The sequence below is a fragment of the Corylus avellana genome, chromosome 1 (assembly GCF_965113065.1).
Source record: "Corylus avellana chromosome 1, dhCorAvel1.hap1.2, whole genome shotgun sequence".
NCBI lineage: Eukaryota > Viridiplantae > Streptophyta > Magnoliopsida > Fagales > Betulaceae > Corylus > Corylus avellana.
Genome location: NC_142490.1, coordinates 2258203 through 2277109, shown reverse-complemented (window position 1 = coordinate 2277109; position 18907 = coordinate 2258203). Strand labels below are relative to the sequence as shown.

At 37.5% G+C, this 18907-nt stretch overlaps 2 protein-coding genes across 3 annotated transcripts; both read left to right on the top strand.

The window, feature by feature from the left end:
- Positions 1-409: 409 nt before the first annotated feature.
- LOC132170248 (uncharacterized) lies at positions 410-15142 on the top strand. 2 transcript variants are annotated; one of them, XM_059581151.2, is made up of 22 exons: positions 410-587; positions 807-876; positions 2110-2212; positions 3091-3627; positions 4319-4413; positions 4551-4625; positions 4717-4878; positions 4963-5041; positions 5152-5306; positions 5545-5608; positions 6239-6318; positions 7377-7442; positions 7974-8024; positions 8161-8309; positions 8576-8666; positions 8860-8940; positions 12363-12440; positions 12578-12613; positions 12703-12746; positions 13177-13255; positions 13652-13742; positions 13859-15142. In XM_059581151.2, exons 4-22 carry the CDS (start codon positions 3093-3095, stop codon positions 15043-15045), a joined length of 3198 nt encoding a protein of 1065 aa, XP_059437134.2. In that variant the 5' UTR covers positions 410-587; positions 807-876; positions 2110-2212; positions 3091-3092; the 3' UTR covers positions 15046-15142. The 2 variants fall into 2 exon arrangements, with proteins under 2 accessions (XP_059437134.2, XP_059437133.2); XM_059581150.2 differs by having other exon boundaries at positions 411-587; positions 8161-8312.
- A 538-nt stretch (positions 15143-15680) lies between these two features.
- LOC132171977 (tRNA/rRNA methyltransferase (SpoU) family protein) lies at positions 15681-18669 on the top strand. The gene is made up of 4 exons (XM_059583398.2): positions 15681-15994; positions 16407-16704; positions 17317-17367; positions 17986-18669. The coding sequence occupies exons 1-4, from the start codon at positions 15717-15719 to the stop codon at positions 18430-18432; spliced, it is 1074 nt and encodes a 357-aa protein (XP_059439381.1). The 5' UTR covers positions 15681-15716; the 3' UTR covers positions 18433-18669.
- The last annotated feature ends 238 nt before the right edge of the window (positions 18670-18907 follow it).

The window sequence follows — 18907 nt, the reverse complement described above, 5'->3', positions numbered from 1 at the left end:
TGAAACTTAGAATCTCTCTAAAATTTTCAGCAAAATGAGAGCTAGTTGGAGGGTAAAAAAAAAGCATTTTAGCATTTTGACTCATCAAATTAGGAATTTCTCAAAAAATAGAGAGCCGCATGATCTACTCACAAGTCACCCAGTCTCAGCTGGTTACGATAAATGCATAACACTAGATATCTCTTTCCTTTTGATAAAAGGGACACTCATCTGGACAAGCACCGAAACATCAAAACTACCATTCACACCTGTTGGAGCACGAAAGTGGAAATTTTTCCACACGCTTCTTCTACACGCGTGAAAGTTTACGCCCCAACCATCCTGCGACATGTCAGTCGCTCACAGCTTCAAAATCCCACGCGCTTCCACAACACGTGGTCCAGAACGCATCTGAAAGTCTCAAACACTGTCTTAGAAACAAGCGAGGGCGTCCCTGTTTATCAAAATAAGTGGGCGTCCCGATCCATTTCAACCCCTAAACCCAAATCCTCAACCCAAAAAAAAAAAAAAAAAAAATTTCCCCGCACTTTCTTCTGTTTCTATACTTTTCTCAGCATCCAAACAGGCTAACATTTATGAATAAAAAGGCATGTCTTTTTTTTTTGTTTGTTTGGTGGAAAATCGTGTCTATTTTCTAATAATTTATAGTGTTATATTTTTGGCAAGTTCCAATATGCTATATCAAAGCATAGTTGATATGTTTCGTTCCCTTAAGTCTGTTTTTTGAATTTTTTTTTAAATTTTATTCTGATTAATTGTGTTTGATGCTTCTCTTAGCTTGAACTTTCTAGGTGTTTTTATCTCAGGGTGGAACTTAGGCTCTGAAGGTGCAATTTTTAGCTTCTGAAGGAGCTTTCTTGTGGGATTTCTCATCAGGTAAAAGCTTCCACTTTCAAGCATTTTTTTTTTTGGTCATGGAATGAATCCTCTAGTGTTCTTTTTGTTCATTTGATATCGTTGTATTCGAGAATGGTCATAACTTGCTGTGTGTTGATTTCGTGATTAAAATGCACGCTGGTTTAGTAGGGGCCTTTGTGTATTCCTATTGGCGATTCATTTTACAGTGGAATTTGGCTTCATATGCTCCGTTTGCTTGGTTATACGCGTGGATGACATTAATGGGAAGTTCAAAATTGTTAAACTATAAATTCCAAATGGGTTAAGAAACATTGGCAAGTGCAAATCAAGTAGTTTGAAGTGGTCACTTGTATGTGTAACTTTTTTTTTTTTTCTTTCACTTCTAGTTGTTAAGTGTGAGAAATTTCAGTTGGTGCAGTTGCTTTCTGTTGAGACTCACAAGAACATATTGATATGCTCATGCTTTTGTCAAGTGAAAGGAATGCTTTATAATTTAAAAATGGCTGATTGTTCGTTTCACATCTGGTGCTATTGATGTTCGGTGATACACATCCTAAATGCACCTGGGGTATTAGTGTTGATAGAAGTATCAGTTTCTTATTATTTTGGTATTTTAGTTGTTTTTGCTCTTCCAATCGTGTTTAGAAACACGTAGTTATGGTAGAGAGCGGGTAGGAGCAGCAACTTCGTAGTTGGTTGAAGAGCTTTTGGATGGAGAGTTAATGCTTACTTTTGCATTGATGGGCAGTGCCAACATGTATCTCTTGCTTTTTCATGTGTTTTCCACCATTTGTGGGTGCATGCGTCTGCGTGTATGTATTTTACGTGATACTTAGGGTCTTTCTTACTATTAGTAACTTGTCTTCTGGAAACTTGTCAATACAACACCTCTCCTCCCTTTCTTACTATCACTTAGGTTTTGAGCTTTTTTGGTAAGTTAATGCCACTGAATGGTTGACAATAATTTACCTTTTTTACTTAAAAAATCACATGCTTAACATTAGCAAATTCATGAAGGCACCACTTTTAGCCGTGTCTCTGAATTCGGGTATTGGGAAGTTTTCTATGCAACACTTCTTGTTAGTATTGGAACTTGTCCTTAATAACATACAATTCCTTCCAAATTTACAATTATCTTTTATAGATATGCCTTGCACCACTAATGTTTTAAATGATTATCCATTTGAGAAGAGATTTTTTACATAGAGAATATATTTCCACCATAACAATTGAAATTGCATGTTGGTGCAGAGTTTACTTCTTCAAATGTAGAGAAAAATGAAATCAAACTGGCCATGACAGCTGGTTGCTGGTTGCTGAGTTTGGATGAGAAATATTGAGCTGTGAGTTTCAGGTAAGTGGTACTTGTTTGGGGTTGATTGATATATAGACTTTTGCACATGGAGGGAATACCATTTTAAGGAATGTTGAGGTTTCTTAAAATTATGATGCGAGTCAACGTTCATAACTTTGAGATATATATTTTTTGTTAACCTTTTTGAGAAGTGGAAACCTAGTCCTTTGTTTACTATTCGTGGCTTGATCACCATTTAAATATATTAATTGACGAATCAAGTTGCCGAGTATACTAATTGAATAGTGATTGCAACCTAATATTTGAGAATTGGATAATTGTTTCACCTTTTATCACATACATGATTAGCTTTGATTTTGCAAATGCAAATTTTCGAGTTGCAAAGTTTTATATAGCTATTTGGGAGTCAATGGATTATTGGCTTACTAATAAAAAAAAGAATGAAAAAAAATGGAACTTGTCTTACATTGTTTTTACCTTTTACATTATAGACACGATTCACTTTGATTTTACAAATGAAGTTCCATGTCTTTATGTGTATGGATTGTTTGCTTATTTATTGCAAAAGAAGGAAGAAAAAAAAAAAAAAATCTATATGGGTTATTTGGAGGATCCTGATGTATAAAGAAAATTTCGGGTCTTTAGTTTTATGTATAAATGGTCTTGACGCCCATAATTTGTTATCTTTAGATTTCTAGTGAAGTCTAATCAATTGGAGTCAGTTTCTTTCCTTTTCCTTTATTTTTCCTTTTCTAGTAAAGGGGTTGGATATGTCCCATGTACTTGTGTTGCATCCGGTTTTGTGCTTTTGATAGATGGCTACTTATCAAAAGAGAAAAAAACGGTTTTTGTTTCTATTCTTCTTCTAATAACTTCTATGTTTTTCCATATTGGTTTTTCCTTCTTTCTGCCATCAGTCATGGAAACTCAAAGTCAAATAGAAGTTACAGGGCAGAGAAAGATGCTTTCGCCAGCAGCTGGAACTTTTGAAGATCGTGAAGACCTTATTAAACATGTCCGCGACTTTGGAGCTAATCAAGGATACGTAGTTACTATCAAGAAGTCTAGGAAAGACAGAAGAGTCATCCTTGGTTGTGACAGAGGAGGTGTTTATCGTAATAGACGTAAGATTGATGAAAGTAAACGCAAAAGGAAAGCTAGTTCACGCCTTATAAACTGTCCTTTTGAAGCCATAGGTAAAAAGGAAGATGATGTCTGGGTGCTGACCATTAAAAATGGGGAACACAACCATGAACCGTTAAAAGACATGTCAGAACATCCTTATAGTCGTCGTTTCACTGAGGAAGAAGTTAGGCAAATCAAACTTATGACAGATGCTGGTATAAAACCTCGTCAAGTGCTTAAGGCTCTCAAGCAAAGTAATCCGGAGCTGCAGTCAACACCAAGACATTTGTACAATCTCAAAGCTAAGATCCGTCAAGGAAATATATCTGGTCAGACTTTTTCTCAAGCTTTTAATATCAAATAGGTCATGTGGTGACTCTGATTTGTAGATTAGTAGGCACTGTGTTATATAGAATAGTGGGCCCTACATCAGGGCCTCATGATGGGAAAGTGGTGCTCAAATCTGACCCCTTCACTATTTGGGTCTTTGTTGATGATCGGTGTTGGGGATTCATGTGCAGTGCTTGGCAGTTAAATATAAATAATTTTAGAGTAATATTTTGCCAATGAAGCAAGAAAAATTATTCATGATGGGCTGTATGTTTATCTTTTTTTGAATGCCCACATTATTATACAAGTAGACTTGTTTATGGTGGGTCTGAGGGTTCATTTATTTCCTCCATTCTGGTTCTATAAGCCAAATGTGGGATTGGAGCTTCATCGGTATTGGTTATAGATATCGGGCTGTTGCTGATTTTTGGTCGGAAAGAATTTGAGTAACCGATATGGATAACTAAGCAAAGCTGAGAGTTGCTCTATGACTGCTTAGCAAACATGTGCCTTATAAATGAGTCAAATGACTAGTAGGCTTGAAATGGGCATTTTGAATGGTTCCAGTAAAATGTTTGATTAGACAAAAAGTGACAAATTGACCATTGTTTTTTCTTTTGCTCCCACCCTGATAATCTTGTAAGTAGTAGTATAAAATTTTATTGATAAAAAAATTATGTTGTTTTACAGAGAAAAGTTTCAAGTCCTGGAGGCCTAACAGGTCTACTATTGTGGACACAAATTCTACTCCAACTGGGGGGTCAAAGCAAAACAACAACCAGCCGGTAAGTTTTGAGGTTAAAGGAAAATAGTGATACAGATGAGTTTCCACTTGTATCTGAATTCTAGTTATGTTGTTTCTCGTTCTCTTTTTTCTATTGAATGTATCTTAGATTTCAACCTATCTTAAATTTAAATGTAGCTGAAGGTTCCTAATTTTATTGGAGGAAAATTCGTGGATTCGCAAGGGTGTTCACTGATTGATGTTTTAAATCCCGTAAGCTCAAAAAATTCCCATGGTCAAACTTTTATTTTCTTCTTGATAGAGTTGTTTCTATGAATGGTATTTTAATACCTTATCTTTTTAGGCAACACAAGAGGTTGTTTCTCAAGTTCCTTTAACTACCTTTGAAGAGTTAAAAGCTGCAGTTGCTGCAGCAAAGCAAGCTTTTCCTTCATGGAAAAACACACCTATCACCACTCGGCAACGTATAATGTTCAAGCTCCAGGAGCTCATCCACAGAGATATTGTAAGTTTTCCAATTTTGTTCTTATATTTACGCTTTTTGAATGGTGAATTTTAATTTGGGCAACACACCATGTCATATCTTCAGGATAAACTTGCCATGAATATTACAATAGAACAGGGTAAGACGTTGAAGGGTGCGCAAGGTGATGTGCTCCGTGGTTTAGGTTAGTCTTTGCATAAGAGTCTTCTCTTTTCTTTCATCATTATTCAAGTTCTTATTCCATAATGTCATGATTGAGCTCGTTGCCTCATTTCCATTCTGTTTTCCTTGTAGAGGTGGTTGAACATGCTTGTGGAATGGCAGCTTTGCAAATGGGGGAGTTTGTCCCTAATGCATCTAATGGAATTGATACATACTGCATCAGAGAACCACTTGGTGTTTGTGCTGGGATATGCCCCTTTAACTTCCCTGCAATGATTCCCTTGTGGGTATGTCTGCAATTCTTCCCAGGTTCTTTTATCTGTTTATTTGTATTTTCCACTTGTCTTGGACTTATTTGGCATGCATTTTTTTAAACAACAGTGATATGCTTGTTTCTTCATCATATCAAACTTTTGTGCATGCACTCTATGCCTCGTTTTATTCTAGGGATGCTCTTGTTTGCATATTCTGAAAAAAGAAATGAGAGAGAAAACTCATCTTCTAAAGTAAGGAAAGATTTTGCAGATGTTCCCGATTGCTGTTACATGTGGCAATACCTTTGTTCTTAAGCCATGTGAAAAAAACCCAGGTGATTGCTAACCCATTTAGTATTGCTTTTGTCTATATTCTTGGTTGGATTATCTTGTAATCATTAAAGGTTTTAGGAGATGATTACCTTTATTTGAAAAAGTTCATTAATTTTCACATGAACCTGGTAACTTGTTTCTAGTAGGGTTGATAGTTGCTATAGGCTATGAGAGCACTTATGTGGTTTGGATTTTACATTAGTAGGTGGTTAAATGTAAGTTTTGTTCTCAGGCCAATATGTGCCAAGTCATGTAGGAAGGCTGTAGGGTTGGCTGAGCTGCTTTAATGTTTCTGATATCCTGTTTTCTATATGTGATTGAGCTATTTACAGTTTTATTTGTAAGTATGCCTGCATGTCTACACATTTCTGTAGACAATGAAATTGCTTGTAGGCCTTTGTTAACTGGAATAGCAGTGCAGTGGAGTTGGGATAAGTCAGAACTTCTCACCAAGTATAGTGTGGAGAAATAGCAGAAATTGAAACTTGATTAGCTTTGAAATTATGTATTGTATAGTTAATTGGTCCTGCATCATTGTTAAATAAAATTCCATTTTTTGTTCTGTGTTATCTTGTTACTGATGGACTGTTCTAGATTCTTGTTGTTAATGTGGCTAATATCATTTGTTTCAGGGGCTGCAATGATACTTGCAGCATTAGCAATCGAGGCTGGTTTGCCTGATGGTGTCTTGAATATTGTTCATGGCACTCACGTAAGCTTTTCTTCTTTAGAACTATTCTATTTAATAATTTGTTTACAGGAAAATACAACTCATAGACCCGAGAATATTGAACCCACGACTTCATCCTCTGCCCCCTAGATATATCAATGCCCTTGTCTCTAAATTAGGGATGTCAAAGTCAAATGTGTTATCGTACCCACCTCACATCTGTTTGGAGTGGCTGGGGTGGTGTTAGTCATGGTAATTCTGAAGGGGCAGCCCTTGTGGATGCATGCTGACAACATAAATTTGCAATGTATGTCTACCTTCAAATATTGGCTTTAGTAATGAGATGCATTATGTGAACGATTTTTTTAGGATAGGCTATGGGGGCCAGTTTACACATCACACTTACAATGAGAGACAGACCTTATATAATGCTTTCCTTCAAGTACATGTTTGATGTGGGCCGTGGGGCTTCCTCCCCATCTTTTCTTCTTGTTCAAAGCAACAGGGTCTGAAAGTAAATTGTTATAAATTTATTGAAACTGTAGACTATGCATATAAACATGTCATATTGTTTGCATGTAACTATTTAATTGTTTGTCCTCTGTTCCACTTTGGGAAACATGGCTTAGGCTCTCAAAGAAGAAACTTCGGCCCATTTACCAAGTGGTTTATCCTTTCCCCTGTGCTTGATGTGTAAAACCTCCCTTCTCTTACCACTTGATTGTATTTTCTGTGTCTAAAGCATAGATATAGATATAATGACGTGAATATGGAATTATTATATGATAATTTAAAATAGCATACTTACACAACCAATGTTGACCAGCATCCCCTGCATTTTTTCTACTCTGACCTCCTGGTTAAGGATTGTGCCATTTTTGGGAAGGGGTTGGTCGTTTACTAAGGAGTTGGGATAGGGGAATTGATCCTGAAGGTTCTCTGTTGGCATCCCACTTTTAAAAACATTGTTATATTCCTTACCTTCTCCTTTCTACCCTTTTCCTTTTCGATGTCTGTGTTACCTAATTACAATTTGGAGTTCCAGTTTGGTCATTAATTTATCTCTGACACATAATTGTTTTGGAAATCAATTTGAGCAGGATATTGTAAATCATATATGCGATGATGATGATATAAAGGCAGTATCGTTCTTCGGTTCAAATACAGTAAGTTGGTCATCAGATTTTGGTGCTTCATTCATACAAATACACATACTTGCATATGCAATGCCTGAAAATATTTAAAGTGCAGACATATTCTACATACTCAACCATGTGAATATTTTGAATTTTGGGGGTTCTATTGCATTTTGTTTGGTGAAACTTTATGTTTACTGTTAGTTCAATGTAATTTTCCTTTTAAGCTGAAGAGTGATATTTGTCTCTCTGATTTCTTTTATAGTGAACAAGAAGTTTAGATCATTAAACAAATAAAGAGCTCATAAAATTGAGTTATTAGGACCCAGACTTGTAATTCTGTATGCTCTATGCCAAATTCCTGCCCCCTGAAATTATTCTACCGAGATATGCTAGATGGGAGTATTTTTCAAGTTTTTCTCCACTTCTTAGTTTTAATTGTTGTATGTTTAATTGGACTCAAATGTTAAGTACATACAATAAGAGAGGCATTGGTCGACTTTCATGTTTTTACAGTTATTATTATTATTTTTTTAATTCACTTGTTCACCTGTTCTTCAGTCTGGAATGCACATATATGCTAGGGCAGCTGCTAGAGGGAAACGTGTTCAGGTGAATGCTCTTCTCCACCCCCCAACTTCTCTCTCTGTCTCTCTCTCTTAGAGGGCGTTTCTGTTGTGGTTAGACCCAGTTGAAAACTAAATATACAATTTGGCTACCTAACTGATTATTGTGTTAACTTTCTTAGTCCAATATTGGAGGCAAAAATCATGCAATCATTATGCCTGACGCTAGCATGGATGCTACTTTGAATGCTCTTGTAGCTGCGGGCTTTGGTGCTGCAGGACAGAGGGGCATGGCTCTCAACACAGCTATTTTCATTGGAGGTTCAGTGCCGTGGTATTATGATTCAAATTCCTCAACCTTTCTATTGTAGTTTTGGGCATTTCCAAATTTTAAGCTCCTTTTGGGTGCTTGCTTTGCTAAAGAACCAGCAATGAATTTTCAGACCTAGATAGTCAACTACTCATAGCTCTAAATGAATCAATTTCTTCATTTATGAAATTGTAAGAGTTTCCATGAATCTCTTCCAAATCTCCATCCTGCTTCATAGTGTTTGGCTATCCCTGTCTTCTAAGAATGATGGCTATTGATCTTTCCAGGGAAGAAGAACTTGTTGAGCGTGCCAAAGAACTTAAAGTAAATGCAGGAACAGACCCTGATGCAGACCTTGGTCCAGTTATTACTAAAGAGGTGCAAACATAGCCCCGAAATTTTTCTAATTCATCTGCAATATGAAAGGATTCATTATGTTGTGAGTTTTATTTTAATGAAAACATAACCCTCTTGGTTCCCTAGCTGGTTGCTAGGGCATACTGAATGTAGATATTCTTCCTTGAAGTTGTGTTGCTTTTTAATTCTTGATGCGCTTTTGTCAAATTTACAGGCAAAGGATCGGATATGCAGATTAGTACAGAATGGTGTTGAAAATGGTGCTAGAATGCTGCTTGATGGGAGACATTTGGTGGTATGCATTCTTTTTTTTTTTTTTTTTTTTTTTTTTAAAAAAAAAAACTCTGTTCCAAGAAAAGTTAGCTTTTGCTTTACCATATCCTATTTGACACCTCCTCCCCCTTCTACATTTTTAGCTTTACTCTGCTTGCATGAACCATCTTTCATTAATCTGCTCTATTGGATTTTGAAAGAAATGTAGCATCTTGGAGACAATGTTTCTACATATTTCAGTTTCAGTCTACTGCCAAGACTCTAGAACATATCCTGTTAGATTTGGTTGTCCTTACAGTCATGGTTTTTGTCAGTTCAACTTTCTTAGCCTGAAAGTTATTAAAGAAGGAAATGCTGCAGGTTTAGCAGTTGTTCACTCTAGCCCTTGCACATAATGGAGTTTTGTTCCAATATAGAGAGATTGGTGATTGTGATTTTGATTAAGTGCTGGACTAAGAATGTTGGTTTTGCTAGTCATCCAAATTATAAGTCACTACTATCCTCACGATTTAGTATATGCATCTGCATGTAGTCATTTGAAGATTTTCACTTGGCAAGGAACCATTTTGATTGCATTACTTTCTTTTTTAATGAACTTTCACTGATGTTTTGACTTTTGATTGGATCTTCTTTTGGGCTGCTTGACATTATCATAATTATCAGCATGTTTTTAGTTAAGACAGTGGTTAAGGTGAGTATTAAAATGTTTTTGTGGTATCCCATCACGGCAAATGACTTGTATGATTTTGTGGGTTTCGACTGTGAAGAACGTTAAGTGGCTGTGTTATCTTACATCAGATATGTATAAGGTCGATATGGGTTATATAAATCGGTGTGAGAAGCTTCAATTGTGATTACTCCTTATAAGGGCTATGTTGTAGATGTGTATAGCACATTCTTGAATCGTGACAAATGGTATTAAAGCGAACTTGATAACACCATGTGAATTGGGGGCATTACAGTTCTATGTGATTCTCTTGACAAAGCCATCAAGGGTTTGAGTAAGGGCCTGTTTGGGATTGCGTTTAAGGGGCCTAAAAGTGCTTTTAAGTTTTAACACTCAAAAAGTACGTTCAAAGAAAAAAGTACTTGTTTGGTAAAAAAATTAAAAGCGCTTTTAAAGGTCCCAAAATCCTAAAAATGGTCAAAAAATACTTTTGGCAAAAATTTAAAAATGAAGCTTTTGCCAAAAAACGCTTTTTGACTTAAAAACTATATTTCTCAAACGCAATCCCATAAGGCTCTAAGGGTAGTGTGCAAGTATATGCTAAGTTCCACGTTGGGTGTGTATTAGGGTCAATTTGGAATATAGGAGATTATGAGGAGTGATTTTCTTGCTCGCTTTTCTCTTTCTAGTTAGATGATCCTGTTGTATACTCTCAGTGTACTTCGGGGCGCCTTTATGCTTTTCAATAATACAGTTTATTACTTATCAAAAAAAAAATGAGGAGTTGTAATTATGATCAGTCTATTTAGGCACCTTGATATTTAGCAGGGCAAATTTAGATCATCTTCGCAACTTGCATTGTTTGTTTTTATGCTTTGAAGCGGTTTTGGGTTTGAGGATTAATCTGGCTAAATCAAAGTTGGTCCCAGTTGGCAATGTCATTAATGCAGAAGACCTAGCTAGTATTTTGGGTTGCTCGGTATCCTCTTTGCCGATGAAATACCTCTGTCTTCCCTTGAGCGGTTCATTTAAGGACAAGTCTATTTGGGATGACATCATTGAGAAGATAGAGTTGTTTGTCTGGTTGAAAAATGATGGTACTTGTCAAAGGGTGGGGAAGTTACTATGATTAAAAGAACTTTATGTAATTTGCCAACCTACCTCATGTCTTTTTTTCCCCTCTCAGTTAGTGTTGCCAATTGCTTAGAGGAGTTGTGGTGAGATTTTTTGTAGGGTGGCAGAGTTCAAGTATCACCTAGTTAACCGGACAAAGGTGTGTAATCCGATCTCAAGAGGGTTGGGGGCTCAAAATTTGCTTGCGGTCAACCGAGCTATTTTAGGGAAGTGGCTTTGGCACTATGATCATGAGAGAGAGGCCTTTTGGAGGTTGGTTGTGGACTAAATACGGCAGTGCTTTGGGAGGGTGGTGTTCCAATGAGGTCCATGGGTTGTATGGGGTGGGGCTTTAGAAACATATCATGAGGGTTTGGGGTAGTTTTCTAGCCATACTAGATTTGTGGTGAGTGATGGCTCTAAAGTTAAGTTTTGGGATGATGTATGGTGCGGGGATCAAGCTCTCAAGATAGCTTTTTTGGACTTATATAGAATAGCCCATTTGAAGGAAGTTATAGTGGTGAACCATTTGGAGCTCCCTAGTATCTCTCATTAGTGGAATATTAACTTTCTCGGAGCAGGTCACAATTGAGAGGTGGATCTATTTATCTCTTTCTTCTCCTTGTTGTATTTCTTTAGAGTGAGAGGAGGTGGTGAAGATAAGCTTTCTTGGGTACCCTCTATGAGAGGGTTGTTTAATGTCAAATCATACTATAATGTTCTTATTCCCCATGATAAAACTCACTTCCCTTGGAGGGGTATTTGGCGGAATAAGGTTTCGAGTGACGTTCTTTGCTTGGATGGCAGCATTACGGAAGATCCTCACCATGAACAATCTTAAAAAACGATGTCATTGTGGTTGAGTGGTGTTGCATGTGCAAGAAGAATGGAGATTCAGTTGATCATCTTTTGCTCCGTTGTGAGATTCCCCGTGCTCTTTGGAATACTATCTTCAGCAGTGATGACTTGGGTTATGCCTAGTCGGGTGGTAAATCTCTTTGCTTGCTGAAAGTGATTGCTGGTAGGTTAGCTTGATGATTTTGTCCTGCCTTATGTGGTGTCTTTGGAATGGATTGAAGACTGCTCTTAGTAAGAAAATAGCCCTTCTTTATTACGTTCTCCTCTATTTTCCTTCCTTCTATCAAAATGTTTCCAAGATCGTAAATAGTGGACATAACTGTGAAATCTTTCTCTTTCCAGGCGCCGTGCTAGCTTTTTCTGAAGGACATGAATCTTAAAAGATCTTCAGACTCTATTGGATTTTAGGGGAAATATATAATGGACTACATCAGAAGCTATTTAAGATGAAATTTAAGGACTTCCATTCTGTGTTACATCTAAATGCTTCCTTATGTGTTAAATAAAGACAGAAGTTGACATCAGATTAAAGATCCTATTTTCCTCGTACTATTGCTTCTGCTGATTGTTTTCACTTAAGTGCTACTTCGGCTGTCTTCATATTAATGTAGCTCTAGACACGAATGCTTTACTTCATGATATGTTTTCAGTTTTTCTCTTGGTGGGCAAGTTCTTTCTGTTTACTGTTCCCTTTGACACATAATTTAGTTGGAGCCGTACTTCACTTGCTGAGGAGTTTTTTTTTTGGTTGTGGGAGCTTGCCTCTCAGAAACATACTTCTGAATTTCCTGAACTGAACTTTATAGGTTCCAGGATATGAGAGTGGGAATTTTGTTGGTCCTACCATCTTATGTGATGTTACAACCAACATGGAGTGCTACAAGGTATTTCTTTTCTTGCTTGCAGTTCTTCTTATGTTTTCCGAATGAATGGATTTGGATAATTATGATTCTCAGTGGAAGACGAGTTGAACCAATGACATTGGCATATTCTTGACAGCACTGTATCTTGTGTTGAGCAGGAAGAAATTTTTGGACCAGTTCTCCTCTGTATGCAGGTATTGCTTACTTAGGTTTCTCTCTTTTTTGTTTGTAATATATGCTGGAAATTGGTTAACAAAATATTTCTTGTTTTGATGACTAACAGGCTGATAGCCTAGAAGAGGCCGTAACCATTGTGAACAGAAACAGGTGCTGCATCTTGTTTGTAATATATGCATTTTAATTTTAAACCGACAGTGGGAGCATTGCATTTCATATATATTTCTTTCCTTGCCCTTTTTCTTGCCTGAATTATGTATGAGGTACACCATGGAAACTTTTTATTTTATATATAGTGAGTGTTGCAAGCTGCGGGAAGGAATAGTTCTTTTTCATTAAAACGCTGGGATGAATTGTCTCTTGAAATATGGTTGTGTTTAGAAATGTAGGAGCTATACTAATTATCTAAGCATATACGAACAGTACAGAGTTGAGTTGCATATGTAGGAACAGGGCAAAGTTTATGCAGAGATATTTTCTTTATTGTGTTGAAATGCTATCTTAAGTACCCCTTTTAACAATTCAAAAACTGTTGGAGATACTTACACTATTACATATTCTTATCTTCCTGATTTTACAGGCATGGAAATGGAGCATCCATATTCACAACATCTGGCATTGCTGCGAGGAAGTTCCAGAATGAAGTTGAGGCTGCGCTGGTAAGCCGACCATTTATATGGCTTATAGGTACCAACCGCTTCTATAAAAAGTGGTGCCCTTTGTCCTAGCCGTTGGATCTCCAAGACTGTGTTGCTCAATTTAAGCCAACCCTTACTAATAAATGCAGGGTCCATCTATGGGCTAGATGTACAAAATTTGAAGCAAAAAGGAATTAATTGAATGTGTAATTCAGAGTGGAAGATGTCATTTTAATAGTAAATGTTGCTTTGAATTTTATGCTTAAATCTTGTTTGGTGGGAACCACAGCGAGATAGTGGGAGAGCCTGTGAGCATCCAAATATAGTGCTATATGGTTGCTTACTCTTCTTTGAGACCATTTATCTATAATTCTGACTTGCAAGTCATTTTCTGACAAGAATTCAAATATGACTTAGGTTGGGGTCAATGTTCCTGTTCCAGTTCCATTGCCATTTTCCTCATCCAATGGATCAAAGCCATCTTTTGCTGGGGATCTCAATTTTTGCGGTATAACGTGCCTTGTTCTCTGTCTCAACACCTAAGAAATAGGGTGGTTCAATGATTTTTCAATGCAGTTACATGCATTCTTCATCTCCTCACTTTCTGTTGATTCTGAATTGCAGGGAAGGCGGGTGTGCAATTTTACACCCAGATTAAAACAGTGGCACAACAGTGGAAGGATTTACCAAGCCTAGTAGTGTCGCGAGCTGCGCCTCCATCATCTGAGACAGATACAGCAAGCCGAGGAGTGTCTTCAGCATTGCCTGCAACTTCTGAGAGAGATTCACATAGCCAAAGAATGTCACCAACCATGCCGTCGGCATCTGAGAGTGATTCACCAACTAATGAAGTGTCGCTGGCCATCCCTACAACATCTGAGGCAGATTTACCAAACACAGGGGTGTCATCTGCGTCTCCAACAACTGATAGGGATTTACAAAGCCAGGAAGTGTCCACGGTCTTGCCTCCAATATCTGAGAGGGAATTACAAAACCGTGATATGTCAGTAGCCATGCCTCCTGCAACCGAGAGGGATGTTCCAAACCAAGGGATATCCATATCGACACCCCAGTCATCTGAGAGGATGTATATGCCTCAGGCTCAGTGGAATGAAACTCAACACACACTGTCTCAAAGGACCGAAACTATTCTGCCAACTTCTGAGAGGATTCATGCGCCTACATCTCAGAGGAACGGCATCACATCCCCTGCATCTCAAAGAGTTGATGCCGCAATGGCCTTGGCTTCTGAAAGGGTATATATTCCTACATCTCATGCACTAGACAGTATGGGTCCAATATCTCATAGGAAGGACAGTATGGCTCCAACACCTCTTAGGATTGACACTACCGTGCATCCAACTTCCGACCGGGTATACATGCTGGCTGCATCTCACTTGAATGACAGTATGGGTCAAACATTTCAAAGGAATAACACCACTATGTTTGCAACTTCTGAGAGGTTATACATGCCTGCCACTTCTCACCTGAATGACCATATCGGTTCGACATCTCAGAGGACCGATATTGCTTTACATCCTACTTCGGAGAGGATATACATGCCTGCAACATCTCAAAGGAATGATAACATGGCTCCGGCTTCCCAACGAGCTGATGCTATTCCTCCAACTTCTGAAAGAATGTACATGCCTCCAATAGTTCAGAGGAATTCCGGTATGCCTTCGACATCTGAGAGGTTATACATGCCTCCAGCATCTCAGAGGATGTACTCTCAGAACCCCATAATTTCAATGGATGAGTTTCCAAGCCAAGGAGCATCGTTGACTTTGCCGACATCTCAGAGGATATAGGAAGGATATTAGGCAATACAATTTGTGTAACATTTTAGGATCCTTGTAGACAATAATCTCATAATGCAAATAAGTTTATTTTCTTTTTCGCAGTACACATTTTTTTTCCCTCTCTTTGAGCTGCCCAGGGAAAAAGTAGTAAGAGATGAAGGAAATCATAAAGAAAACTGGATGACTAATGACTATGGCTTGGTGTCTTGGAGCAATGAGCTTTAGCGCAAGACGCTAGTGATTTGCTCTTTGCTGCATGCTTCGTCAAGCACGTTCAACAGGGTCTCTAACAAACAGTAATTAAATTAAAAATGAACAATACGCATTCAACAAAAAGATCACTGCCCATTACACCATGTTGTACCCGGAAATTCATAGAAATTATTGTAACTGGGGCTTTTGGAAAGCTATTATTAAGCACAAGCAAAGACCATTAAATCACAAGAAAACAAAATTTTCTGCAACTCCTAATGTCCATTTTCTGGTTTGCTAATATGGGTTGCGGGCTTATGGAAATCCCGTGCTCTAATCCAGCTTTCGGACTTAAAAAAAATAAAATAAAAAAAAAAATAAAAATTTTACTCGGTATATTTAATCTTTCTTTGTTGAATATTAATGGAGTTTCTGTATTCCTAATAGAAAAACTCTATAGCCTGCTATAGACTCCTAGAGTGGCAAGAATGCAATGCGCGTACACGTCGTGGGTGCCAATCTCTTATCCTCTAAAACTCAGAGTTTCAACCTCACCGTCTACGTTTTCAATCTCTCAAACACAAACCCATTTCGAAAAGAGGCCAGGCGATGATTCCACGGATGTGCAACTCCCTCTACCTTCTCATGTGAAGTCCATTACCAGTACTTCAAACCCATTTGTGAAGCACTGTCTCAAGCTGCGCCACAGCTCTTCTTATCGCCACTCCCATGGTTCTGTTCTCGTTGTGGGTGCTACTCCTATAAGGTGTCATGCTAATCCTTCTCTCTTTGATTTCAATTTATCTGGGTTCTACGTTGTTATCAATCAAGCAACCAAAAATTTAAAAGGGTATCTGCTATTTTGTTTTTCTTACTCTGTTTTGGTTGCTGAGAATATGTAGGAAAGTGAAAGAAAATTAATTTTCAATTTTAGGTTTCTGTTGTTTTGGCTTCCAAGAATGGTCAGAAAATCCACGAATTTTATGCCAGTGATTACATTGAATTCCCCCGCTTTCCCTTTCTCAATTGAAACTTTAAATGTTGTGTTTTTTGTTCTGTTGGTTTTGTAACGAAAAATCTGGTAGTCAAGAATATTTAAGAGAATGGAAGAGAGAACTACATGTGAAAAGTATGTATCTTTATGTTTGATAAAGCTTTGGTATAAAAATTTATTGTAGGGAAATATACAGGTTTCAAGAGTCGTTGCACGGGAAAGATTTGGGAATGGATTGCTTACTTCTACTTGATAAAGCTGAGGTTCCTGAAGGGATAGATGATCTCTCTGTTCATATTGTGCGTGTGAGCTCTGTGGTGATGAAAAAACTTTCTGGCGTGCAATCAATTAAATCTATTGAAGCAATTGCCCTGATGAGAATTCCTACAAGTTTCTTCAATCTAGATGGTGATCAAGAAAAGGCAGATTGTCAAAGATGGTTCCCATCCCCACATCGAATTCTAGTCCTCGATGAGATCCAGGTGATTCTCACCACTTATCCTGAGTGGATCTTGTAGTTGGGATCCTCTTGGTCGATTTATCTTCTCTTGTTTGTAGCCTTGCATTTTTTGTGTAAAAAGATCATGTACCCCTTGTCTGTTTGGTTTCAAAGACTGCTAAAAAGTGGGCGATTGCGAATGCTGCTCTAGTCTTCTTAGAAAGTATAAGAAAAAAGACATGGAAGGGGAATTCTATCACAAGTTTCTTTTAGGTAAATTCATATGAAGCCACCAATTTGTGATGCTTTGGGCCTGCAACTCAGTCACCTCATATTTCGTTTGTCATCTGAGTCAAAAGACACCTACACAAATACACACATAATATGCAAGACAGAAAACGTGAAATATGTTTGGTTGATGAAAATTGTTGCAACAAAATATATTAATTGAAGTCTCTTTCCTCTCCTCCATTTGATTTGTTAAATGCATAGAATGCCATAAAGGTTTCTTAGTGCTGCTTTGTTCAATAAACATGACATCTTAATTGATGATTCCTGAGATGCTGTTCGGTTTTCAGGTTATATTTGCAGGCAATTGAAGTCAGGAACCTTCTGGACATTTGTTTCACTAATTCAGTACTGTTATTCACTGCAGGACCCGGGAAACCTTGGTACGTTACTGAGATCAGCTTTGGCCTTTAGATGGGTAAGGAACAACTTGCAATCTCAAATTATCTGGCTTCTTTTTATACTTATTTTTTTCACAACCTTCTTATTTTATGTATTACTGGCCTATAGCGCGGGTTTTTCATTATAATTTGATTTTAAAATCTTTTTTGCAAAAATGTCTTAAAACATAATAGCAAAAAAAGAAAAAAAAAATCATAATAATGAAAAAGAAAAAAGAAAGAAATAAAATAAAGGTTATAGAGGAATTCATTAAATTCAAACAACTAATGATTTTTGCCATTCCAATGGACAAACGTTAGTGCCCCAAGTTTCCTTTAGCTGTCTATAGAATGCATTTAACCTGATTGGTTTATTAACTTGAAACTTCTCAGTGATAATGGTCACAAGCACTAGCAGTTTAAGGGCTACACTTATTGCAATTCAACAATCTTTTCTCATTCTTCAATAAGATATCCCACCTGTCCTTTTACTGAAAGGCAGGATTAACGATGAGCATTACAATCCTTAGAACTCCCTTTCTATAACTTCACTTTTTAATGGAACTGTTTTCTTGCATTTTCGTGCCCAACTCAAACTATTTGTCCTTCATCTATATTTCAAAAGGATGCCTAATATTGGGGCCGTTGTCCAACAGGGTGGTGCTTTTCTTCTTCCTGGCTGTTGTGATCCATTCAATGAGAAAGCTCTTCGAGCTAGCCGGGGTGCCTCCTTTCAGCTCCCTATAGTTTCTGGCAGTTGGATTCATCTTGAGGCCCTTATAAATGAATTTCAAATGAAGGCACTAGCTGGCCATCCAGAGAGTACAGGAGAATCAAAGACAGTATCTCAGCTTTCTCAAGGGCTAGCAGATTCTTTAGTAGATTTTCCATTGTGCTTGGTATTGGGTAGTGAAGGGAGTGGCCTGTCAGAGAAATCTCGACAGGTATGTGAGCTTGTGAGCATTCCGATGGCCGGGGAGTTTGAGTCTTTGAATGTTTCAGTTGCAGGTGGGATTTTCATGTATATGCTTTCAGCTCAAGATCTAGTGATCTGTCAGTCTGATTCTCCCTTAGAAACTAATCATGGCTTCCAACATGTGTGACCCTTTTGAATTGAGTTGCCACATGGAAAATGTCCTTTGGAGACTTTTCTTTTATTTGTTAAGAGTTTCATTTGTAACATCAACAGATTTTAAGCTTGTAATTACAAAATTCTGTGCAGTAAAATTGAATGGTGTTATTTCGCTGGAAGGTTTGGAGATTCTTTGAATTAATTACTGACATAGTATATGACTTGCTGGCCCAGTGCCTGGAGAATGCTTTCATTAGAGTAATTCCTTGTAATTTTTTTATTTTTATTTTTATTCTACATTTGTCAACTAGTCTTTCCATCATTCCATGTATACCATGATGATTGAGATTCTGTGAATTGTTTGTCATAATTCTTGGAATTCAAGAAGGAAATGAAAGAAAAAAACGCATATAGGCTTCGCACTCAGACTATTCGGGCAGTTCAGGACTTGGGATCTCTTCTCTTATTCATTTTCTGCTTCGACACTTTGAAACTTGGGATACCGT